Here is a 27,799-nt window from a genome sequence, read left to right as displayed (position 1 = left end):
TATACATTACTTAAAGCTACCCCAAGGCACAAAAGACACATAGCTCATGGACAGACAAACACACATACATCAGAACAGGGTCCTAGATATTAAGTGCTAGTAATCTGAACCAGTAGTTTAGAGGGAACACACACATACAGCTACAACACATAGCTGAAACTGTATTTTAAAAGCCCCAACCAAACAAAATACTGTACACAATTTTTCAATCAACAGTTTTACATGAAAGAATAGATACTTATTTCAAAAGGTAAAATAAAAACCACCCCAAACAAACAAGCAAAAAACCCCAACCCAATGAACTGTTGTACGTTGCAAAGCTTTACAGGCTTTCATGCAAATTATTTATGAAATCTCAGTCCTCCAAAGCCAGCCCAGCTCAACAGCAGAACCATAAGCAACTCATACAGACCTGCAGGAGTCCTCCTCTCAAATCGACGTGTATTTTTGGAATAGACTGCTCTGGGCCAGGATCGCCACTGTGCTTACACCACTTGGCTTCCACATTAACAGTGCAGCAAAAAGGCCCCATCAGAGACCTGGCTCTTTCTTTGAGACTGGTTTTAAGTAGGAAATCTTCTATGTCAAGGACAAAATATGATCCATGGATTCCTAAAGAGAGAGAGAGACAATTAATCCCGCTGGTAGTTATTCTCCCAACATCTATGTGTTTATTTCCTGAATTCACTTTACCATGAGCCTGGGAATCTCTGCCTGCAAGCAATTACACAAGCAATCCCTCTGATGCTTCCATGACAATACTTGTGTGATAACTGATACCTGCTTTTCTCTCCAAGCAAGAGCATCACAATAGGGCAATGAGACTTGTGATTTTTTTTTTCTTAGCATGTTCTTCTGACACTATTGAACATGCTTTATACGGTGTTGCAGTTATGAAGCAAATAGGTCTTGCGCACATTCATTTCAAAGAACTATTTGCCAAAACATTATGGCTTTTTAACACGTGTGAGTATTTTAATTCCTATTCAAAAGAGTATATTAAGAACAAGAACAGCTCCTTCACTTGATTATATTTTAAACTAATAGGAAATGGCTATTTTGAATGATTCTCTCTGCTTTTGTTTGGGTTAGTTATTATGAAGTATTGTATTGCTAGAGTTCGGAGTGCTTAGCAGGAGAATAAGAGTAATGTTTAAATTCAAAGAATTCAAAACAATTACTGTAACTCTAAATATATAACATGTGTATACCTAAAAACTCATTTCAATCTAAACTTTTCACATCATAACCATTTGCACTTTACATAGCTTCATAAAAAAAAAGGGATAAAGGCCGGTTAGATTTATGAGAGAACTTATGTGCTCTCACTAAAGACACAAAGACTTTTAGGAAAGAAACACTATCTAGAAATGTCACATATCTTGTGACATTTACCTTACTGCAAATCAATGTTTAATGAAACAAACTGTACTTAATATCTCTGTATTTCTCTTGCATATTTAGATGAAAACTGCTTCTGTTGGCTTTTTCTCTTCTGGTGCTCGTACTTGGACTCAATATCAAATACTGAATGTCACCATACTTTATAATGCCCACAACTTATTTTTCTAATGAAACTAGATATTTACCAAAGACAAAAGTTTAAAAAACACCTAAGGCTTACTTACAGATGTTTCAAGGTACAGTTCCTCTTATATTTTCATACTTTTGCTGAAAAACACCACAAAAATACAACTCGCTGTTTTGAATACATGCACTAAAAACTCTCCTACAAATCTCTTTTAGAATCCAGAAAGAAGTCTGTCTGCATCCAGAGATTTATGATTTCATAATACCAAGAAATATTTTATACAGTGGAAGGAAATACATATGTTTTCTTTATTTATTTTTTTTTTTTAGTCCAGCATCTACTAGGGAAGTGGTCAGTACAGTCCCCATAGCAATATTGGCAATGAATTGTATTTAAACCAAGCAGGAACCACAAACAAGAAGAATCTGTCCCTTGAGCAGTTTGGAGTTAGTAAGAATGATCAAGGGCTCAAGTGAACCTTTATCCCATGCCAATCAACAGTTTTTTTGCCACTGACTGGGAAAGCAGTTTTAGCTCTGGGTTATTTAGGCTGGCTTTTGATCCCCTAGGTCTGGTCCCATGTGTAACAGGTTTACACGAAAGAAACTGTTCAGCGTTTTTTTGACACTGAGCTTCAGTGATAATGAAGAAAACTAACATCAACACACCCTTGACACCTCTCTAGTACTAGTACAGACTCGATTCTGTAAACGGTGGAATGAAGCAACTTCACACACAGTACATCAAGGAAAAGTGATGTTTTTACAGGAAGGGCTCACCCTCATCCCACCATACTCATTCCAATAATTTTAAGAGTCACTACAATATTAGGAAATTTGATTATTTTTATACTCTACATGGAATTTTGAATTTAAAGTGAAGAAATTGTTGGTAACTACTGCACAATTCTGCAACATAAAGAAATATCCTGTAGTTTTATTGGAATATCTGCCAAGTTGCATGAACAACAAAAGGGAAAAATGAATGCCAGAGTACAAGTGGTTTTATTTATGGTTTCTTTCACTGGGATTACACTTGGAAGGTTTATGCTTTGCAGTTTTTTTCTGTTGTCATCTCAGCTCCACAAAGTACAAAGAAAACACATTCTTAAATGGCTTAGAAAGAGAATTCAGCACATATTACTCCTAGTTCAATATCAGCAGTGCCTTTCTCAAACACATATAAACAATGAGAAACAAGCACACAATTAAGAATAAGGAATGGCTGACATTTGGCCAATGACATCTTGGTTGTATCAGAAACAGCGTGACCAGCAGGTCCAGGGAGGTTATTCTCCCTCTGTACTTGGCACTGGTGAGACCACACCTCGAATCCTGCGTTCAGTTCTGGGCCCCTCACCACAAGAAGGATGTTGAGGCTCTGGAATGAGTCCAGAGAAGAGCAACAAAGCTGGTGAGGGGGCTGGAGAACAAGTCTTATGAGGAACGGCTGAGAGAGCTGGGGTTGTTTAGTCTGGAGAAGAGGAGGCTGAGGGGAGACCTCATTGCTCTCTATAACTACCTGAAAGGAAGTTGTGGAGAGGAGGGTGCTGGCCTCTTCTCCCAACTGACAGAGGACAGGACAAGAGGGAATGGCCTCAGGCTCCGCCAGGGGAGGTTTAGGCTGGACATTAGGAAAAAATTTTTCACAGAAGGGGTCACTGGGCACTGGAACAAGCTGCCCAGGGAGGTGGTTGAGTCACCTTCCCTGGAGGTATTTAAAAGACAGGTGGATGAGGTGCTGAGGGGTATGGTTTAGTGATTGACAGGAATGGTTGGACTCAATGATCCTGTGGGTCTTTTCCAACCTAGTGAGTCTATGAAGCGTTCGTAAATTTTAAATAATAAATTATTATGAGACATATCCATGGATTGTGTCCTACAAATACCAGGAAAAACTCAGGGGCTCAGTGAGAGATTTTTCCTTTTCTTGTCGTGACCCAGATTGCTCTTGTATAGGCAAGAATCATCCCTTCATCCTTCCTAGCAGGTTTATCTACATGCCCTTTTGGGGATGAAGTTTGACTCTTTGTGAAAAAAACCACACTTTTAATTAAAAAAAATGCAGAGAGGATTCAGACAAACTTGCACACAGCTATGTCTTGAGGAAGCTTACACAAAACAAATGAAGATAACAAATATGCACAAACCCTAAAAGCAACACTAAACAGATCTCTGGGCCTGAGAGAATCACAGAATCACAGAATAACCAGGTTGGAAGAGACCCACCGGATCACCGAGTCCAACCGTGAAGAAGAAGATACAGTTTAGTGCAATTGCTATGGAAATCCTAAAAGGATGATGTTAGAAAAGAAATAATCTCACATCCTAAGGGAAGGGAGTAAGGAAATAGCAGTATGAACCAGAACTGAGCTTATTTTAAGATTGCTAAATGCCATTCTAACATTCAAAGTCTATGCTCAGTTAGTGAGGTTGCTTTCCTACGACTAAAACAATCATCGGAGAAAGGTAAAGATGCAAAATAATTCTCTGTTTTTTTCCATCACACACTATTTTCAGAAAGTCCTTCGCTCTTACAAACATCTATTGTAGAATTCTAACTTCAGTTTAAACAGATTAAATCAAAGTCTCCATTTGAAGTGAACTTGAGATGGTACCACACAGAAGTAATATATCTTCATAAACGATTGTTGTGATATGTAGAAGTTAACTTGTTCTGTTTGGATTATTGCTCGTGAACACCAACATACTTTTCAGTACGTGCAATAATTTACTTCTAGGAACAAATAGTTTCATGACTTTTAAAATACTCCTCCAAGAGACTAATAAATATGAAGCACTTGCTTTGGACAGCGTTTAAAACACGCTGCCAGCCCTCCATTGTCAGACTCCACCTAAAGCCACAATAGCACTGCAACATGCTGCCATGCTAACTGAGCAAATATACAACTTACACCAGGCTTCTGCACGCCATTGGAAGGGTTACCTTCATGATGACAGATGCTCAAAAGGAATATCCAGGTATTTTTACACAATTGGAAATAACACAGGAGGTTTTTTTAAAAAGCTAGCACTTGCTTGGTAATGCCAAGAAATTACCTACTTAGAAGTTAAAGATGGAGATCATTATGAAAAAATAACAAAGAAAATTTAATGAAAAACATTTGTTTTGATATTCTAACATCTTTTTTTTTTTTTAGGCCAGTAGAGATTTGATTTATGCTAACATTTACAAAGACATGTCATAGAATCTGAGTACCCTAATACAGTTATAAATACAGTTATATTAGGGTATATATATAACTGTAGTATAGTTGTATTAGTGTTTACCAATAATAGAAGGCTCCATGCTTGTTTAAGTGCCCTGTATGCGTAAATCCATTTCTGTGTACAGAAAAAAAAGTAGCCGGCCCATTTTAACAGATGCAGAAAATACATTAAAACAAACCTTGCCTTACAGTGACAATCACTTAGTCCTTGGGGAAAAACTGGTATTAAGAAATATTTTCCTGGTTCACAGAAAAAGGGAGAGACATTGTTTTGACATTAACTATGGACTTTCTGTTTTCAAAAATGTCTTAAAATACCAATATCTGAATCAACTCTAAACGAAGCAGAAATGTGGCTGGAGGTGTTTTTTTTTTTTTCCCTTTTATCATCATCTGTGCATTTCGTCTTCCTTAGATAGCTGCAAATCCTGTTTGGTTCACTGCACTGTCACCTAATACGACACAGAGCACAATTTATTTGGCAGAATTCTATATAGGTAAAATGTTGTAAGAAAATGGAAACATGTGTATTATAATAAATATAGCAAATGACATTGGATTATAGTTGAGTTACCTCTTGAAAAGCCTCTTGGAAGCTAGCAGCTTTGCTACAAAACATACCACTAGGAAGAAAATTGTTTTTCTGATTTCGGGGAAGCTCAGAAGCAGGACTGTGTCCCAGAGCACAGAGCCTGCCATGGTGGTTCAGACTGGGCAAAACCCACATAAGCAACATGGTCTGTGCTGACTGCAGCAGTTAGCAGATAATTGTGGTGCACTCTGAAGGAAAACGTTCAGGCTCTCCCATGGGCCCTTCATGCCTGGGCAGCAGAGATACTATCTAGCTGCTGAGGGTTAACTAACAAGTGGTTTTCCTTACTACTTTCTGCTTTGATGTCACACTTCACTAAGGTGATAATCTGTGATATTTGCTTCTGAGCATTCACTCTTCATATCTGCAGGTTGAGTACCTAGTTTAAAATTGCCAGAGATGCTAAGACAGCTTTGAATCTGTAAATATGTTATTACATCTACTGACACAAGTATCTACGTGGGTTTTTTTTTCTCTTAAGAAAACTTTGGATACCTCATGTACTGAGTAGTGATACTACAGTTATACTGTTCTGTTGACAGGCATCCTCTACTAACAGCTTCTGAGAAGAAAGGGTATCAAAGCTATGAAATTAATTACAGGGGAAACACTGTAGTTAATTTAAGTGTCAGCCAATTTATTCAAGTCTGGAAACAGCAGTAGCAAACAAATGGGGAGATGTAGTAAAGGACAATTTTCCAGGAAAGATTTAGTTAACAATTCACTGACCACACTGGATTCTTTAGTGTCAAGCTAAATCTTATGATAGTTCATTCTCCCCACGAGAACAATATTCACACATTACCAATTAACTATTCTTTAGTGAAAGAGAGTTTTTCAGCATTACATGGGGACACACGTGGGCTCTGTAAAAACATGAGATGTGTAACACACGGTAAACAGAAAGTAATGATCTTAAGCAGGCCAAACCCTTGAATTCGTCACTAATAAATGTCCCCATGCATTCAGCAGTCCTGGCTGCTGGGAGCCTGTTTTCTTCGAATACTTCAAACACTAAAATCCAGGAACATTTATTATTTTAATCCATTACAGGCAGTGCTTGATTTAACTTTATTGGTTGTGGTGGTATAGTAGTTATAGTGGGGGTAAAGCTATGTTCTTTTACACATCATTTCAAAAGGGCTTAATTATATTTTATAGCTCCAGCCAGAAATCCTGCTTGTTTTGTGTCTAACAAGGTTCAAATGGAGTTCAGGTCAGTGATGAATCAGAAGAGAAGTCAAAGATGGTTATCTATCTGAAGTGAGCTCATCTCCTTTAAAGAATAATTGGGCAGGTACATCATGTACATTACACTACTGCACACTAAATGCTGAAAAATCCCAGTTCACTTGTTGATTTGCTGATTTTGGATTTTGTGATGCCTGATCAGAGAGGACATATTAAAGTTAAGATATAAAGGGATTTTCATTTTTGGTCAAGGGTGTCATTGGTATACAATAATGTAGAATACATTTGCAAAGCTCTATATTGCCTTATCTTATTCTAATTAAGTGGATAAAAATGCATAATGGAAAACAACAAAAATAGTGTTCAATTTGCATCCCCAAGATCAGCTTTCAAAACTAAGTACTATACTGACATGAGTAGTACTTGGTTCTTGAATCGTAAGAATTTTATTTTTAAATATCAGAAGTCTTCAGGAAAGTGACTAGACCACTTTATTTGATCTTTATAGATAAGCACGAAGAGATTTTTCAATTTTAAAAAAATCAATGTATTTTCACACTTAATTTTAGGCGGTTGGTTGAAAACCTTGGCTTCTTTTCAGAAGATAGCTGGTACCTACAACTGCCACTAACTAATGAAATTGTAGATACTTTACTACTAGAAGATCAGACATTGAATAGTTGCTCAGTAAATAAAGCATTACAAAAGAGTGGAAGCCACTCAAAATGTAGTCCTATATAGCTGCCACAAGGTTGAATTAGAATTCTAGCTTTGATGTTTGCTCCTCTGCTCTACACTTGGTTCACTGGACTTCATCTGCTTTAATAAACTAAATGGTACACGAACTACAGGGTACCTTTCCTTTAAAAATAAACCACCCTGAAGATAGTACCTGGCAGCACCTGAGCTGTTTGAGTCTCTATAACCCAGTGAATTATGCCTGTGGAAGTACAAGGCTTGACAGATACGCCCAACCCACACAAACTGAACAGGCTTTGCTGCACTCTTGGGACAAGGTTCCCCAAGGCTAAGGCTAATCCAGGTCCAGGCTACTATGTTCCAGTCTTCCCTCTTTGATCACTTTTCCCCCTCACTTCTCTGAATTCTGTTTTGTGCCAGTGTGGTCATTGAAGTGTAGCTGCCCAGTGAGCCAGCCAAAGATGATGATCTTGATGGAAACTTTTCTTTCCTCTTGGGTTAGTCTGCAGACAGATCAGTGCCCTGACTCAACTGAATGAACACCTGCCTGGGTTACAGAGCTGGCACAAGGAAGAGTGTGGAAATGTGTGGCCACACTAACCCATACTTCTTATTGAATCATATATTTTGTTTGGGCAGCAGGCCGATGATCTCGTCCCATTAAAAAAAAACAACTCACCCCATTCTTGTCTTAGAAAAAAGGAGAAATGTGTTGCCAGTACATCAACAATTTAAACTGGTTCTTAAAATTGGGAAATTATGCCCAATCTCTGTGTTCTGTACCTCACACTGCAAAATGTCGATTGAATTGGGAGGAAATGCATAGAAAGGATAAAATGTACAAAGAAACCATTCAGCTTTCACTGTTATCTGTATTTCCTCATGAATGTAAATATTCTACCAAGCTATCATGAAAATGCTCCTACTCCTGCCACATATAGCTCTGGGATCCACATTACAAAAGAAATTCTAGTCTCAATAAAATAAGTGATTACTTTCACATTAAAAGCTGAAGAGATTACAAAAGAACCATATTTGTTCTGAATCAAATTTCATTTGGATTCTGCTTTTAAAGTCAAGGTATTTAAACTGTAAACGCAGTTTTAAAAAATTAGCGCACACAGTCCTGAATCAACAACCTACAACTAACCTTCTTCTGGTCTTTTTTCTCCCACCCACCCCACCCTGAGTTAACGGGTGAGTTCATCAGTAGCAACTCTGAAACTTGTTAAAAAGTACCAGTAGGGCCTCTGCCCAGGATTAATAGTGGTACTCAGTCCCGGGATTAGGTGGTGTCTTGTTTCATGGATTTTAGGCCATCTGTTCTTCCCTCCTACATTTTACTCCTGCAGAACTATAAACGCACCTCCACCTCAGGGACTATCGAAAGGAATTAGAATTCTTCTGCTTTTCATTATCACAAGATTCAGTAACTCATTTCATTGTCAGGATAATCCCCTTTTACTCTTTCTTTTGCGCTTGCAGGGTATGCCAAAATGACAAATAAAATCCCAGATGTTAGAGACCTGATGAGGTCTCCCACCTTTCCTTGAGTGCTGGGTTTAAGCTACTTGGGACATGGTGTCAAATCTGACAGGACCCTGATGCCCACACCCTATATTCATTAAGGTTTGTTAGTGATTTGTATAGCTGTCTACAAGCTGCACTTCCACTTCAATCCTCAGTGGCCATTTAAATATTTAGTTTGTCCTGTGGCTTCTACTGACAAAGAATTAATTTCCTATTGTTCAAGTGTTGGAAAAAGTTTATATTTCTTTCTAAAATTAACAAAAGTCTTCTGGGTGTTGTAAATGGCTTGTTACTGCTGCATATTACTTTAGGTAGTCATATCTAATTTAATGTTTTATTTCCCCACAGACTAACTTGCATATCTGCAGCATCCAAAGGCTATGACAACGCCTTAGCAGAGTTTTCTCGAGAGAGTCAGTTAACTCCAAAATGAAGCTTGGTCTTTGCTCTATGCCAATTAATTGCTGCATTTAATTTTAATATTTCAGTAACATATCTTAAGTATGTAATTTCTTTCAGGTTTAGTAAAAATACTTGGGATTATCATGTGCTCAACTAGTGTTTATTTTTTCCTCTTATTTATATGCTAAAGTAATCATCTCTGCATACAGGACAAAAGGGCTGGGGAATTCTGTCTATGATTTCTGGAATATTTTATGTCCGTAACACTCTCAGTTCAGACAATGAACAGCAAGACTTCCCTCCTGTGTCCAGCCAGAGCAAAATAAGGCTCCACCGAGGGGCTACAGGCTTCTTGCTGTCTTTCACTCTGGGGAGAGTACAGTCCTCAACTCGTGTCATTTATTTGCTCTTTTGGCAGGTGGGTAGTTCTAATTTCAACACCAAAGCTAAATTAACTGAAAGTCATATGTTTAGAATTGTGTTCTATTTCCTAGTATTTATTAGTAAAAATTATTTCAACTTTAATGGCTTGTGATTGTTCTGGAGTGAGCTACCTACTTCAAGCATGATATCAAACAGTCTCAAATCTGATTGCACACATGGCACTCAAAGAGGTCTAGCCGCTGTAGAAGATGCCACCCCACTTCAGACGACAAAAATCACCAAACCAAGTTTTTGTCGACAGTACAAATAAGCTGCCAAAAATGAGCTAAATATTTGTTACTTGTTTGTATGAAATGTGTACAAGTTTTAGCTTGTAACTCTAAGCCAGAAAATATAAAATGACGACAAATTCTTATTTTATTTAACATCAGCATGACTTAAACTCCTGCCATTAACAGTGTCAGAAAAAATATAACGGTAGCCTTTTCTAAAGTAAAGTTAATATTTTTTTTAAAAAGGATTTTGTTTTGTTTTTTTTTCTTTTTCTCACAATACACTGTGTCACATTCTACAGCAGTATTACTTTACTAAAACCAAAATACTTGGGATTTCACCATAACTACAGAAGTGAACATAAGTATTCTAACAGAAATAGTAACCATGTTGTTATAAGTAACTGTTGCATTAAAACATGAAAAATGTCCAAAAAATGAAGTCCCTTGACACACTAAAGGTTAGGGGTTGTGTAACAGTGCAGCAGGATATGTGAAAATGGAGGTGTTTTAATTTGATCCAACTGCAATGTGAACGTTCAACACTTCCAATTTTTTTGTTAGAAGTGAAATAATTTAACTAATTAGCCCCTCTGCTTTTCAGAAGCTACATCTTTTTACTTTCACAAGAAATTAAGAAGAAAAATTAAAACATAAGGCCTTTAACTTCCATAATTAAACCAGGAAAGTCTAGAGGGAAAGCTGACGATTAAAGAAAAAAAGTTACATCGCAACCTTCTTTCTTAATTTCGGCTAGAAAAATCAAAGCATTACACAAGGTCACGCACTTTTCATTTCCCCCTATAAGGGAGGAAAAATGCCGACAATACATTCTTGCGAGGATTTTTGCTAAATAATTCCTAGCAAATAGGATTCCTTACAAACCAACTTCATCTTCTACATTAAAACTCATCTGGAAAAGGGGTCATTTACACTGTTTATAAAACACTGCCACATAAAATGTGTAAAAAAACCATATTTCACTAAAAATAGCTTGTGTAAGCAAGGGATTAGAGTAGTTTCTACTGCTATAATTGTTCCTTTGTAGTTTTTTCCATGATGTTTTTGAACAGTGTTTTTAACTATGTTTATTAAAGTCAGCACATCAAAAAGGATCAAAGAGAAAGCTAGTGAGAACCAAAGAAACCCCAAGCGTATTGTGTTGTCTCACTGGGGAGTTATGCAGATTCAAGTAAACAAGTGCAAATTGTTGAGGTTTTAATGAAAATTTTCGACAATTATTGTATCTGAAGTCATTCTATAGAATAACATCTGTACAGCAGATGGCCATACTGTACAAAAGGCAAGCAATGCTCCTTTTTCTTCCTCTGTTTTAACAGTACATCTGAGATGACTACTTTTGTCATTGTACTTAGTTTGGTTCAGCAAATAATTCGTAAAGTGCAGCTGCTGCAGATGGTCACAATAATTATTTGACTGTAAAATCAAAGACAGAGTGAAGTATTTGTGTATTAGTTTCATTCTATAAACCTTCCCCCCTGACATTAACCCTGTTTAGCTCAAAAGTTATATCTATAAAACATTTTGTATAAAGAAAAGCAGTGAGGAGTAACTGACATATTTAAATACTCCTTGCTCCCAAGATACAGCTACCACACTTCTTTAAATTGAGTTAGTGTGCATAATTTCTTTGCAATAATAGAATAACAGAAATCTAGTTAGTAACTGCGGTATTCTTCTAAAGTATTTTTAACCCAAGACTGTAAAACCAGTTCCCTACCCACCCCCCCACCCCCCGCCCCCGAGTAATTTATCATCTTCCCCGAAGTTATAATTTGCATTTTGGTGTCTATCAGCATTTTAATTTCAAATTAATAATTTTAAATAAACAGCTAAACAATTTATTAAAAGAATTTTCAACACTTTTAATCAGTTTTGTGGAAGTGTGTCTTTTGCACTTCTTGAAACTTAAAAAACATTTTATTTCACCATCACAATAACATGCAAAACCTTGTGCACATTTTTTTTTCTTTTTAAAAAGTAGAGATAAGTCAACTTCAATTGGAAAAATTGTTAAGAGTCTGTTGATGCCTATTTATTATCCAGTTATGAAAATTCTTCATATAGAATAACTGATTTCCATTTTCATTAGATTCAGCATCAGTATTGCTTTACTTAACAATGCTTGTCAGACTATAAACATACTGAAGATTCATGTACAGCTTGTGACATGAAAAATAAAGATTGGCTTCCTCAAACTGCCAGAAGAATTATTAATAGAACTTCATAGCAGAATGTTTTTGAGGCTCAATGTGCAAGGCAAAGTACACGCTCCTTCTGGGAGGATGAAAAACTCCAGGGTAAAAGATACACACTACTCAGTCTGCCAAACTGCTTTATGGTGCCGTGATGGAATGGGCTTGGCTTTGATACTGATACATTGAAGCTTGCTGTGGACACCATAATGTACCATGGGATGGATAATGCATAAATGATAGAAAGGAAGTGATGGAAGCAGAGAGGATTATTACAGAGAAAGAAAACCAAAATTATTTAAAGGACATCAGAAAGGCCTTTTACTCAGTTGCAGTGCTTCCCATGCTACAGTTGCGATCTGACTGGAAAAGCGTGGGAACACAGGCACTGTTCCTGCCTGTACTGCTGTTTATTTATGGATAACTCAAGAGTTTCAGGCTCCAGCTCTTTCACAGGCTTTCATGTCCTACAAATTTTAAATTTTTCATTTTTAACTTTTAAAACACTGAAATTTGCTGGCCTGAGGAGAAATATTTCTGATGTAAGAAATAAATCAACACCTCGCTTGGCCTACAGCTTGTTCCTCTCAGCTATGGACCATTTTACCCCACAAGCTGCTCTGCCAACCACCTACATCTGGCTCATCTCCACATCATGCAAATGTACCATCTTATTAATTTTATTAGAAGACTAATAAAACAATTTACAGAGACACTCAAAATGTCTTGATTTCAAATGAGTCTCTGGTGTCCTGTTAACTGTACCCAAGGTGTAAAGTTTCCTCACAGCTCTACAGTAATGAGGCTGGAGTGCCTGTTTTCCCTGGGTGACTTCTAGCTTTGCAGGGGAAGCCACCAAAAATTTAAAACTTCATAAGCCTGGAAGAGAATAATGATATGATCCAATATTTACATAGTACCATACGTCAAGGCTCTGAACAATTATTATTATAAGCAGAAATACAGGGTAATAACAAGAAAATGTAGTTATAGAGTGAAAACTGTCAAAATCTTGCCCTTTGAGGTATGTGCTGAATTATCAGAATAGCGGTTCTTGCAACCACTATTGCAGCCAGAATTCCGTCAGTAATTTGTAATTACAGGCTAGGGGATATTAACTACAAAATTATGTACTCTTGGGTGCTGCCTCACTGAAAGGAAAAATCAGGTAATGGAGTCCATCAGGGGTTTGCTATTTTCTGCTGTAAATTTATTATGTTAGCTAAAGGAGCAACCCTCAATGTCCCATGCTTTAAAATGGTTACTAGACCACCACTCCAACAAATCAGTAGCACTTCCAACTTTCAAAAATTCTTACCTGCAGTTTTATGTCCACTTTTCATATTCAGGCCACCACTGAGGTTCGATAAAGAGAGTATCAAACAAGGTTTACTGGGATGTGGGATGGTTTCCATTGAAAGAACCATTTGAACAGTGTGAATGGAAATTTTCTGGAAGCAGGAAAGGACTTGCCACAAATTTTCCTGTACTGAAGACTTTTGTGCAGCACCGATGTGCACTGCATGTAGCGAATCCTTTGTACTGGGGTGTTTGGTTATCGAAGTGACATCCTCATCTGAAACAGTGCCAGCTGATGGAGCAGGCTCCTTCTTGGGCTCATCACCAGTAGTAGTTATGATTTTCTTCAAAAACTGGTTTATTTGATCAAGTCTGACAAAACTGAGATTTGCTTTCAAAGGTTTTGATATGTCCACATTTATGTCAGCTGTAAGAGAGAATTGGAGAAAGCAATATGAGAAACTATAGTGCAATTGTTCAAGCAATGTAAAAATATAAGGCAGTTAGTGGAGATACCATTATTTCTATACCATTTCATTAAAAGGACTGAATCAATAGTAAAATACAATTAGACAATATTGTTTAGGAATAAATCCGAATGAAAACATCATGAAATGTACTATAATCGATCTTCACTCTATACAGTTCTAAATGAAAGAACATTTCACGATGTCATCGTACTTCCTTGTTTCTTCCCAGAGATCACCACAGCTATCTGAGAGACATGCACTTCATTTGAGTGTGTAGGAGGGTAAATACATTAGTCCTTTTGTGTAAGAATGAAAATATACTTTGCATTCTCTTGAGTTCTACATCTAGTACAACTATTTGACTAAACTCCAAAGCCAACAGCGAACATTTTCAACACATTTAAATGAGTGAATAACATGTATATTCTGTTGTTTCCTACACAGCTAACAGGCAGTATTCATGAATGCATTTTCAAGATTAAATGTGAAATAAAAAGTGAGTATAAAAAACTGAGGTATATTTCTTCGCTTTCCAGGGAGACTGGAATAACCTAATATTTTTTAAATGGTCTTTGTCTCCTTAGTAAAGGGTTTTGGTACTTCCCAGACTACTCAAAGTCTCACAGAATTTTTAGAAATCACAACTTATATGAACTGCATTGACAACATTGACAACAGACATTTTTAGTTACTTAGATGCTGCAATTACCAAGACTATTCACAGATGGGAAGCAGGATTTTCTGACAGTCGAAACTTATTTCTGTTCTGCTACCTGCCATTCTATCAGTCTGTTACAATTCATTATAGAAATCCAGTTTTAAGTTAGTTTTCAGAATTTTTCATTTTAAATTCAGCTTTCACCCAGTAATGAGACAGCTACCCTGGGCAGGGAGAGAAGTTTGCTTTTCAGTTTGCTGTTTGATTCCCACTGTCCCATCCCCATGGACCAAAAATAATTACAATTCTGTCCATAAATTTAAGCTAGATTAAATGTTCAGAGAAGACAGCACTACTTAGTGTCAAGTTTCATTATAAACATACATAGGAAACACTGTTTGTTCAAGGTTTCACACAGATTAATGAATATTTCACCAAAATTACGACCTAGTTTCAAGTTGTCCAAGATTATGGTCTACTCTTAATGCTGATGCAAACTGATGAGCTCAATTCTCCCACTCTTTAGCTAAATTACAAGTTTTACCACAATGGTTGTGTGCTGCAGCAGAGCTTCGGAGCTTCTCTTAAGGATAGGTTTATATTGACTTCAGAGAGTCCCAGGCACATGGCAAAGCACTTTTCTGGCCCTCAAAAATACCTGGAGGTTCTAAACTTCAGTTAGGTGCTTTAATACCTGAATAGATAAATCTCTGAATTTTAAATTAGCATTTTTTCTACACAGACAAGAGAAACTTGTTAATGACCATGTAAAATTTGTTACAGCTTAATTAAAAAACCCCAAACAATCTTAGAAAAAAGTGTGTAATACTCCACAAGCTGTTGCTAACTGAAATTTAAGACTGAAAACTTAATTTTAACTTAGTATTTTCAGAAAACCATTAATTAAACTTTATCTTGTGTTAAAGCCTTCCACACTGACCTAGAAACTGTGGCAAAACACTAGCTAACACATGGGCCCAGTAGAAAGGCAAGTATCAAAGCTAGGAAGCTGGACATTAGAAGACAGCAAGATTTTAGGCATCCAAACCCACACGTGATCAACTTGAAAAATTTTTCAAAATGCTTAAGTACTAATATCTTTAATTAAAATGAAGGGAACAAAAATGTTGTAACACTTCTGAAAATCTCTCCACCCTTCTGGGCACTGAAAAATACCCCAAGATTTGCCTGTCTATCTTTCATTGGTCCTCTCCTCCCTTTGAAGTGAGAAAGAAGACTTACAAAGAAAGTAGAGACTCATATGACATGACAATATTAATTTACTTACAATATTCAAAAGGAAAGAAGTGTTATTCTAATGGAATAGTTCTCTTAAAAAAATGAAACAACAAAAATCTAAACAAACAAATGAGTAGTGTTTTTAAAATGACCCAAGTTTGAAATCCGACTCACACTACAATTTGGGCAATTTTAAAACAAGACCCTTATCAAGTTTTTGGCTTGGTTTTTTTTTTTTTTTTTTTTTTCAATTTGTGATGTAGTAGTAAATGAGTAAAACAGAGTAGATGTTCTTGGCTTTGCCACATAATAAGGTTTATAAGATTTTATTGTCAACACTTTCCTATGGCAGTAGAGCCCAGAAAAAAAAAAAAAAAGCCCTACAATCCCAAAATTGACTTGACATAATTTGATAGAACAGGTGTCTGGCTAAAGCCAGAGAGTAAAGTGATTGAGAAAGGTTTAAAAGGAGATGAATATGAACATGAATATGAGGGCAGTAGTCCTCTCTTGGGCTTCCTTGGGCCAGGGAAAAGAAGACATAGGATTCTGGTGAAGCTCAGTAGAGGAACATGCATGGCACCTGTGGTCCTGGGCCCGTGCTTCAGCACTGCTGCTATTCACTTGTTCCCACAAGCACTGTGCTCATTCAGGAGAGCAATAAAAAAAATGGACATGAAGGCACCAGAGAAACGTGTATGACTTCCCATCTTCTGTTTGGAAATTGCACATGCCACACAGAAAAATGCTGTCATGATTGATAACATGACAAAGGTTTGTATTAAGTTATTATTAAGCAGTGAATCCACCTCGACAGAAGGTGGAAGCCAGCCAGAAGCATAATTGCCAAAAATGAAGCTCTGGAACTTTCACTGCAACTATTTTAACTATCTCATAATGACATAGGTTATTTTTGCAACTGGGGAAAGATTATATAAAGAGATTCTTTAGCACTTTAAGTAAAACGCTCAAAAAACAAAAACCCAGTTAAGCAATCAACATGTTTTTAGTCTTTGCCCTGTTTCATACTTTATACTTAGCACTGTAAAAGAAACTCTAACATTCTAAGAAAAACATGCTTAAGAGATGGACAGGAACAATGAAAACATGAAATACAGAGAGCTATTTATAGCAGCTGATGAAGATGGTTGTTCAGCAGTTTCTCCAGTCACTCAAAATGGGCTAAATAGAGATCTTACAATGTAAAGGGTGACCTGGATGTATCTGTAAGAAAATTTCCAGACTGCAAGATCCAAGGCTAACAGTCTTTTTAGGTGATTTGAAACACTTTGGGAAGCACTTTACGTAACATACTGCAGATTCTGTACCGGTAGGAAAACACAGGTTGCTATAATTGAAACGACCCTTTGAATTGCCCAAAATCACATCAGAATCAGAATAGGGCAAAAGTAGCTCAAAGATACCATTAAACTCCTGAATTACGCCAGTCTCTCCTTTGCCTGTTAGTGACTAGCCACCACAATTGTACCCCAATGTTTTCATTAGACTTAAGACATAAAAGCAATAACTTTCTTTGCCAGGTTTTATCTATTTCCAGCAAATAAATACTGAAGAAATTACTGTGCAAAAGAGATCATGTTCAAATGAGTTATTTCGGTTTATATTTAAATTGGACTGAATTAGATATCAAAGTAATGTGCAGCATTTGTGTATAGAATTTGAATTGTTCTTTCTCTCTCCGTTTCTTCTTTACATCTCTTTAGATTACCGAGTAATTCCATGTCTGTCAATTATTAGTTTCTAATTAACCTTCACAACTTTTTGAAGAGCTACTAGGAAACAGAATGATGAAATAACTATTGAATTAAAAGATTAGATAAATATAAATAAATTGCACTTATTATATGATCCCACCACACCAGGAGATGACTTAACAGCGAAAGGAAAAGAATCACGTTGCAATAATGAAATCAGAGAGGGAATTCAGGTCCCAGAGGCGATTCTATGGAGTTTATGTTAATGTACACCTTGTGGGGGACCAAAAATCAACTGGAATAGTTTCCTGAAAACTGTTTCCAGCTATTTTCTCATTTAAAAAGTTCCAACTTCACTTGACCCATTAGTCATCATATTACTTACATTTATTATGTATTTTGAAATCTATTACAAAAAACCCAATGGATTCAATATGGCCTGTTTGAACAAAATCATAACATCCATAAAAGAAAACCTATAAGCAGCACTCTGCAATTTCTGTCTGAAACAATTTCTTTCTTTGTTATTTTATTACTTAGAGCTTCAGATAAAAAATTTCAGGGTTATGAGTATTTTACCCTCGTTCTCCATAACATTCAGATTTGTACTGTGAAGACATAATTTTATTCTGTGAACTTGGGATAATAATATTACTCAAAAGGACTTTTTATTTGGTGGGCTAAGAATGAATAAGCAACACAAAAATAACACAGCTCCTAGCAAGCTGTTTTAGGTCAATCCCAGCTCTTGCTGAAGTCAGTGGGCTTATTCTAATAAATGCCATAACTTAACGTACACCAGGTTACTATTTCTCTGACTAATAAACTACCAAAGGATACTCTGACTATGAAAACTCAGAAAGCAAACTCTATGAAAATTATTTGTAAGCTTTTATTTATATAACTAGGATCTTTTCATAGACTATACGAAATGTTGAACTGAGAGAGAGAAAAATAAGGCATTTTGCAAGAATTTCTTCACTTCTCAAACCCCTCATTGTGCAGTGGATCTTTTATTTCTCATAGCTAGTATAGAAAAGCCAGCCCTTTCTCCCTCAGGTTGGGCACGGGTTTCATTCTCCTATACCCAAGGAAAGCTGCAAAACTTCTTATAAATAGTACTGCAATAGAAGAAACTGCTGTTTGCCCTTTAGGGATTGAATTTCCTAGTCCTAAACAGGACAGGAGCAGACAACAGGCATGAAACATTTTACCAGCAGTAATATGCTTTCTCTGGGAGCCACCCATCCTCATGCAGGGAGTCTAAACAGAGGAAATCTGGGGAAGGTAAAGGTAATCTTGAACCCTGATTCTGATTTGGAGTCAGGGTGGCCCTTCAGTAACAGGGAAATGGCTGAATTGCAAAAATTAAATTTATAAAAATAGGAAAGAGAGAAACATGTAAAGAAATGACTGGCTGTACTGTTTCAATTGTCCATGGTCAGGCATCAAAAGAGAGACAAATTAAAAGAAACTGAAAAGCAAGAAGAATCCAAACGAATTGTTTTTATCCTCTAATTCATCATTCCCAATTTGGATCAAGGGAAAACAAGAGAGAAACTTGAGACAAGGCTTCAGAGGCCATCTGCAGTCCATCTTGTATTCTGCTTCTGTGAGACAGATGCCAATTAGTCTGGAAAAGGCTGGTAGTCACTACTCACTATTTCTACCTACTGCCATCTGCGTGCTACAGCCTCTCAGAAGCAGCTCTCCCTGGCTGATACGGCAAACTACAGCCTTCGGGGGAGCTTAATCACTCGAACCATATGGGATGTTCCCCAGCAGTAACAACTCCTACTTTCACGACCTAGTATGTAATACGTGAAGTTGACACTAAGACATTAACAGCTCTAGCGAGCCGGTGCCAGGGTCTGAGATCTTGGACAAGGCTCAAAGTGAAGTAATTCTATTATTTTTCTTAAATTGTCACAATTGAACCAAAAAAAAATTGTTGTAGGTTGAAAAGACCAAAGATACCATTAATAAAGGATGGAGGGTTACTGCTACTCACAGGATACTGAGTGAAAGGAATCAACTGTGTGACTACCAAACATATTACGTAAGTGTTTCAAGGGTTGGTGGCAAGGCTGAAAACTATGTGGGCATTTGGAGGCACTACCACAAAAGGAAAATCCTACCTAAGGGAAACATTAACTTTCTCAACAGAGTCAGGGAAGTTGAAGCACAACACAGTGAGATTCAATAAATTGTTCCAGGTGATGGAGCAGGTTTGTGGAAAAGAAAAGAACCCATAAATACTAACTCTCTATTATCTGCTTTGGCTGCTGGATAATACATCTATATTAAGACATATATGAAGAAAGGAACACGAAAAAAATGAAAGGATTTCATAAAATGGAACAAATGTTAGAAGTAAGTTCTAAAGAAAATGTCAATACACGGAAAAAGACACCAAGAAAATATTTTCAAACTTATCCTTGTGGCTTCAGCGTGCAGGCTTTATTTTCTGTGCTTAAATAAACTAAATTTCATTTAAAGTAAGTGTTGCAGACATTGCTTTTAGAAAAGTACTTTTAAAATTGTGCACATTATTACACTGATATTACAGACAATAGATGTGTCAAAACCAAAACAATACCTACAGGCTGATACACCTGTTTGGAATATTTCTCTTTGCCCTCTTAATCAAACAAATATCATTTCATGGCTACAGTGTCAATGCTTTAAAAACTTGTTTGTAAAAGAGCAAAGGGGGAAAAAAAAACCTACTAGAAAGCTCAAAAGTTTTGCAAATGACCCAGAGTTAATTAGAAAAGTCTGCACCCTGGCTAGTTCCCCTTCTCACGTGTCAGCTCTCATTAAATCAAAAAATTCTCATTTCAAAGTTAACAAACACCATGGTTAACAAAACTGTTAAACTGGGATCAAGTGGGCACATTCCTAGGTTTATATATGATGTCATGCTAAGCAGCCCACAGCTGAACTTGCAAGTAGTATGAATGATTTTTCAATATATTAAGTATCTGATCTAATGCTAATTTTCTCTCTATGGGCTAACTGTGCTGGGAACAGGTGGCCCTGCTTTCAATTACGGAGGGCTAACATGCCAGTGTGAGGCCTGGATTAGTTCACCTTCTCACAGGGAATTTGCCTCGGTTGGGAATGGATTTATTATGGCTTCACACATGGAACGGAGCTCATGTCAGCTGAGGGCAGTGATACATCATATGATTCAAATTAACCTGCTGTGGACTGTTCCGCAGGGCTGATACTGTGTATTAAAATGACGACATTTTTAAAACAGCTTGAAAGAAACCAGGATTGCTGAAGTGCAATGGTTCCAATTTGTTCCAACTAATCTATCACCTGCTGCAGATATTATTATAGTGGGTTTCTGGTAGCTGCTATTTTCCAGGTTTCTCCAAACCACTGACCTTGCTAATGGATACAATGGTCGCCTTTGCAATCAGAGGGGAAAAAGCTGGAGAGAGTGCCAGGCTGCAGTTTTGTTTGTTGCTTCTTATGCATAACGCTAGATCCACCGCTGGTGTCCAAACTGTGCCAGGGAGGGACCAGCAGGAAAAAGCAACCCCTCCCCAGGTTCCTCAGTTCTCACTTTACCTCTCAGTGGGACACGGCATTTCTGAGTTTGGCTGGATAGTTTCTTCTGTAGAAATTGTTTTGAAAAGCTAAGTATCAAGGACTGCAGCCGTTTCACACTTAGCCTAAGGTCTTCACAAGAAACTGCTGGGGGAAGAGGGCTTTGGCATAAACCACCTGCATTTTGTGTGTGTTTTTTAAGCCTATTTGTATGAAGCTCTGCTTAATAAACATATTCTATATCATTTACAGGCAGAAAGAACAGCTTTCAAAAAGACAGCTTTTATAGCTTAAGAAAGCATAGTTGATTTAAAAAAAACAAACCCAAAGAAAGGACTAGAAGGTAAAGATAAGAAATATTCAAAACAATATTAAAACAAGATGGTCATATTTGTTCCCACCTAATGAATAATATCTTATGCTGAAGCAACAAATAGTTCACTTACATGTATAAGACAAGAATTAGACGTAGAATCCAGCAAATAACTGAATATAAAAGAGAGTCATGTAAACTGATGGAGACTGAATTTTAAAAATTTTAATAATTAGTTACTGTAGAAAGAGAAAGAACAGTCCTTTAATACATTGTGGGGTTAAAGTTGAGGTCTGTTCCCAGAAGCCTGATGATGAATGCTTATTTCTCCTAGGATCCTATTACCTTAAATCTGGAAGAAATATCATTTTTCCTTAGTTGCCAAAAATGTACGAAATAATCAACTCATGTGGCAAGAAGTGCATTAATGTATCCTGTTATTCTCGTTTAATTAGTGGTTTCCAAGTTTAGCTACTTGCTGTAGTTTTTTGATCTCCAAGCTAATATGGACTGACAACCTGGTTTCCTGTGTGGTGAAACCATACGATTTTTCTATGGAACACTATCTACTTATCTACTGCAGCTGACAAACTATTTACAAGAAGTACCAGTTTTATCTAACACAGTGAACCACTTGCAGATTTTTTCTTTTAACTGCTTGCTTAGTAGTTTGCATCATGAAGCAGAGGCATGCTTGTTATAGTTGAAATTTAACCTCAACACAACAATGTACTTTGTAAAAAAATGAGATTAAACTGCTGAACTTTGTACACTTAAAATCTATACAGAAAACTGTACAGTTATCCCAACTACTACGTCCAGATTTTTGTCTGCATAGGACCACTTTTAAGACTGCGCTAGCTTTTCAGAAGTGCAGATCATCCTTACCTAACAGGCAGTATCTACTACTGCATCCAATGCATTTGAATACTTTACTTACTGCTGTTATAAAATTCACATACATAAATGACTATGAAACCACACAGTATGTCCTTAGAAAATGTCAGTTAGTAGGAGCATTATTTGCTAAATGTCCACCAAAAATGAGTAGTCCTTTGAGGCCTGCACCATAACCACACTCAAGCAGTGCATTTATTTATTAAATTTATTAATGTGATGTCTCCTGTGACAGTATTGTTTGGTGACCTTAGAAGAGCTCTCGGGAGTTTTGCTGAGGTTCTTGTCCTCAATAAACAACTGCCAGCTTGGTTAGCATCTGGTGGTGTAGACACTTTCTCCAGGCCTGCTGATAGCCAAGCTACCTCACCCTGGAAGAAGTTGTGGTTAGAGGACTTTCCCCCCAGGAGAGTTAGTAACTTATTTTCCAGTAGCCTGCTGAGAAGCTGTCAAGCTTTCATAATTCTTTGCATGTGTTGTTCTGACGCAATCACATGCGGAAAGCACCTTCCATTACTCACCCAATGAAACCTCCAGCTCCCAAAGAAGGCTTCTTGGTAGAGGTTAGTTTATTTGAAGAGGAGCCCATAGTGGCAACAGCTGAGGTTTGAAAAATCTGCACAGGAATGCAGAGCTGTTTTCTTATATTGCACCAACAAAACACTAATAAAATTCAGAGTAACTACTGTTAAGTCATGCGTAATGATATTTCCAATTAGCAGCAAAAAGACGATTAAAAAAATGCCTTTTGGCTAAGAAGAGATCCTGAAGGAAATCTTTGAATTTTTATATGTTTTATGAGACTAAACAGAGTTGATGATGCATTAATTTATGGTTTTTCAGTTCCCCATTTTGCCAAATACCATGGAATGGGGGAGATTTAACACCAATTCAGGATCTGACTAAATTGTTGGGAATGGGATAGAAACTTAAGACTACTCATGAATATATACTTTCCAAGCTGGTACCAACTTCCATTTTTGCTATTTAGCCTGTTCTACTGACAAGAGAGCATCAGGAAAACATCTTCAGGTGTGGAATAAATTAAATAAAAAGGCTGCACCAGGAAACTAGAGTGAGAACCTTGAAAAAAGCGAAATGCACAGATGAAGGGTCTGGGAATATTGGAATCTGCCATATGTGGGGAGAGAGGACACAAAAATTGGGGTGAATGGGGAAGGGGGAAAGGATAAAGAAAACCAAGCTGGCAGCAGTGACCCAAAGATCGTAGCCTTGAGAGAGAACACATTTTCCTTTTGGCTTTCCAATGGAACTAAAAAATCCTGTCTCTTGATAAACTGCTGATAGTAGGTGTCTCTTTTCACTTTTGTGCTGGTCATGATTAGGATGAAAATCTACTATTACTATCAATTAATTCTTTACTTCAAATGGGAATAGAGCACGTAGTAAGGTGTGAAGTCCTGATAATAAAGCCAAAGAGGGATCAATTTAACAAAAGCTCTGCATTGTGAGGTAGTTTTAAAATCTCTTAAAATAATGTTTTTAAGGCAGCACAGAAAACCAAAAATGGGGCAATGAGGAGGTTGTTCACATACTTCATTCTTTCCTTGAGACTCCTGCCTGCCTGTATGCAAAAAAACCGTATTTTCAAGTTAATTAAGCACAGTACTTATAGTCAGCGGGTACGTATGTATGGTCTCATTCTGTGGTTGTTTGATTCGATATCCTGAAATGCAGAAGTGATATAACCTCAATTATATTCTACATAGCATTATAGCTGTAATGACTTAATTCACAAAATACAGAATGGATGACATACTTCAACTTGTAGGTGTTTCTAACACCCTATGAGTCAATTCAAGTCACATTATTGTAAGTAAATACTAAGAAATGTTCTTGCTATACCACTTTCTTTGTTAGCTGAAGAAACACAATATCACTATTTTTTATATTTTACAGTATCAATACATTAGATGATAGGAATTTGCAATGCCAGGTATCCAGATTCCAATGAACCCAAGACTTGGCAGCTTATAAAAATCTTCAGAAACGTTTTAAAAGTCTTCTTTTATAAACATAACTGTAATAAAATTTCAAAAGCTAGAAGCAGGAAGGTTTCATTCCATTGGAACTTTGCCAACTTCAGCTGTCTTGAGAAGTAAAATGTCTGAATTAATCTTGAGAAGGAAATAAATAATTAGATCTTAAACTTATAACTGGTCCAGGATTGACCATTCCTCAATTTTGATTTCGATTCAGGGTAATTGCTGGAGGAAAATTTCACATTTGTTAGCAAGGAATACCAAATCTTTCTGATGATCTAAGGTATGTGTCTATGTGCACATATCTGCAAATAGATTACATCGGAAAATATAGATTGAAGTGCAATCCTTACCTGGTCCATTAAGGAAGTCTTTAATTTGCACAGTGATAAGAGGAGGTGGAATACCACTTTTTGCATCTACCTCTCCTGCTACTGTCTGTAACCAAACCTCGCAGTAATCCAGAACTTCTGGCAGAGTCTTCCCAGGATCTACAGGTGATAATGATCACAGTCATTAATGATATTCCAGGAACATAATACATAATAAAAAGCTACATAGCACAATTGAAAAAATAAAAGTTTAAAATGCTACATAGTAAATATTATTCTCAATACTACTGTTATACACAGCATTTGTGCCTACAGATGCGTGTGTACAACAGTGCATGCACGCATAGGCAAGAGGGCAAAACTGTAATTACACAAAATGTAGAAAACCCGCAAAAACACCAAGTAAAATACATCGGTTACCACAAGATGACTTTAAATAGCACACAATTTTAGCTTTAATTATGATGACGCTTAAGCAGTCCTTACAAGAGAATCTATGCTCAAAACCGCTTCTTCTACACTGTATTTTCATTGCATGGTAGAGAAGATAATAATGGAAAGATAACTGATAAAAGCTAAGAGACCAGAATACTAACAGATCTTAGGAATACAGCATAATGACAACAGATCTTAGGAATACAGCATAATGACAATGTGGTTACATAATTCTTTTTGGAGTTTCACTCAATAGCTGATCAGTAGTTATTCTTGCTCACCACCTTGAATTGTATTCCTTTGATCAACCTATATAATTATTTTCCTCTGAATGCTATCCTTTTATTCATTTTCTGGATATCACAGATAGCAAAAACAGTACTGAAAAAAGGCTTTAATTTTTATCAACTTATAACCTTTATTATAATAGTCCTCAATTCCGCCACTACAGGTCTTACATTCTAAATAATCAATTATTCTTTATTATCAAGACTGCTATGTGAATTATTGAATGCCTGCCTTACCCTTAATGATTTAAGGAGAATTTCCTGATGTTATTCTCTCCCATCTTCAGTCAATTAAAAACTGCTATAATTGCTTTATTTGAGTTTTACTGAATGGACTCCTTTCAAGGACAGTATTTACATACACACTGTTATAGTCAACATATGGTATTGTGGTATCACAGTCATATGTGGACTGGGTGTATAAAGTCAGCTTTGGAATTTGTATTTCTTGACCTTATCATGTGATTCATATAAAACTTGGCACATATGAACCCTTATGTGATTTCAAAGAACCTACTTTAGATCTATGTGGAAAAGATCAAAAGTTAGCACATTCTTCTGTTTTCATTTGATCAATTTTCAGGCAATGACTCTACAGCAGTATTTGTACTGCTCCGCATATACATTACAGCCTATACATTTATAAAGTCAGCTCTCAACAGTTATTTAAGAGCTGTCACTGCATACAAGAGATTTGTATATTTTCCATGTGAATTTCTATATTCTTATGGTTCTTAGCCCTTTCCTTTTTTAATTACACTAACCAGAATGGTGTGGCATGCTCCCTTTTCTATACTATCTGCTTTAGGGAATACCTTGTTTCCTGTGTCTGGGCTTTGCCTACTATACAGGAAAAAATAACAAAAAAAAAATTTTCCCACCAAAGTAAATGCCTTTTCCAAAGCACAGTTTTGTAGTTGCTCTTAACAAGTATGTTATTTCTGACTTGGATCTATACAATAATATCTTGTTTTGTGCTGATAGCTCATCATAAATAAGTAATATGCTAATGTTTTTCAGAATTTATAGTGTAAAGCATTGTAAAACTTACTGAACATTGTGCAATGAACACCACTGAATCAATTAAACTGATCTCCACGTTATTGTTCCCGTACTATTATAAACATGTATCAATACGGAGTGAAATATTGCAACATGCCATCATTTTGTCTCATTTCTGAAATATATCATCACATCCTGTGTAAAAGCAACCTAGATCATCCATAGGCTTTTCAGAAAATCCAGTAAATTTAGTGAAACGTATATTCTGGAGAATACATTTACAGGTATTCCTAGTATCCTAAGATGTGGGTACCTTATAAAATACCTACTAACAATTACAAAGTTGTAGCAGTTTAAAGATGACAATATATCTGATGAAAAGAACTTACACAGCAGAAAATCCTTGCGTGACATAATACATTAGCTATACAAACACTGCCCTTAGGGCACTGGGAATTGCAGCATGTAAGCACAGAATCAAAAAACAAAGGAACCATGGGGCTCTCAGAAGATTATTTTGCTCTGTCGTGCCTCCAAGGAGTCCAGCACTGTTACCTCTTCATTACCCAGGGCACTGAAGGACTGGGTTACATGAATAACGAGAAGGACTCCAGAACTTACAGATCAGGAACACAACAGATACCTCAATGCAAAAAAATATATCTTACTTTTAACCCAGCACCAGCCTTAGTGATTTCAAGCAATTTTTCCTTCCTATTCAAGTGGAACAGTTATTCTGAAACTAATCTAATACTGGAAGCAGGATAGTTGTATTGACAGCTTTGCATCAGAGATAGTAATTCCAAAGGGCCATGCGAAGAAATACTTTGAGAGTTTCCAAGCCCAGGGCATATGGTTAATTTGGAACCTACATCCACATATGCTAGATATGGAGCAATAGATCAGTTTTTGCATAATAATAAGAAAGCTAGAATCCAGAGGTTTTAAAACTGACTATGCTGGCATATATCTCAAAAACTTGAAGGAAGTTCCAAATAGGAGCTATATAATGTATCTGGGTGGGACAAATTCTTTTACATCAAAGGTCAAAAAACCTGAAATACGTGCATCTTGACTAGAATACCTTCTAAGGTAGAAAACAATATATGTATTTTCAAAGGATCAAGGATTGAGAAAGGAAAAAAAACAGTATTAATCAATCACCAGAGAAGCAATTGAACAAAAAAGAGAAAATTTAGGTTGAAAAGTGAGGTATCCTGATGGGGAAAGCTGTTAGAAAAAGGATTCTTCTTCCTCAAGGAAATGATGGAAACATTCAGAATGTTTAAAAATACACTTGACAGAACACTACAAAATATACAATAGGGAACAATTATGCATCAGCAGGGAATCAGTCTGAATAATGTATTATAATAGGTCATTTCCATTTCCATTTTCTATGATTCTCCCAAAAATCAACACTTAAATTTGCAGTTATTTGTATAAAGAAAATGCTGGAGAAAACCCAAGGGATGCATACATAAGTAAAAGGAGAGGCTAGAATTACTCCACAGCAAGCCAAGAGAGAGAAAAGGCTTGAGA

At 36.6% G+C, this 27,799-nt stretch overlaps 1 protein-coding gene across 1 annotated transcript in view; it reads right to left on the bottom strand.

Annotated features, from left to right (window-relative positions):
• Positions 1–27,799, bottom strand: part of VPS13B (vacuolar protein sorting 13 homolog B) — a 435,364-nt gene that overhangs the window by 81,659 nt on the left and 325,906 nt on the right. Inside the window, exons 35-37 of the mRNA XM_069854414.1 lie at positions 24,555–24,692; positions 13,365–13,772; positions 413–612 (exon numbers count right to left, since the gene is read on the bottom strand). Of these exons, the coding sequence (XP_069710515.1) occupies positions 413–612; positions 13,365–13,772; positions 24,555–24,692 (746 nt within the window). The remainder of the gene's footprint in view (positions 1–412; positions 613–13,364; positions 13,773–24,554; positions 24,693–27,799) is intronic.

Source organism: Phaenicophaeus curvirostris, chromosome 3, assembly GCF_032191515.1.
Source record: "Phaenicophaeus curvirostris isolate KB17595 chromosome 3, BPBGC_Pcur_1.0, whole genome shotgun sequence".
Lineage (NCBI taxonomy): Eukaryota > Metazoa > Chordata > Aves > Cuculiformes > Cuculidae > Phaenicophaeus > Phaenicophaeus curvirostris.
The sequence above is the reverse complement of the archived record's forward strand: the minus strand, read 5'-3'. Positions and strand labels throughout refer to the sequence as shown.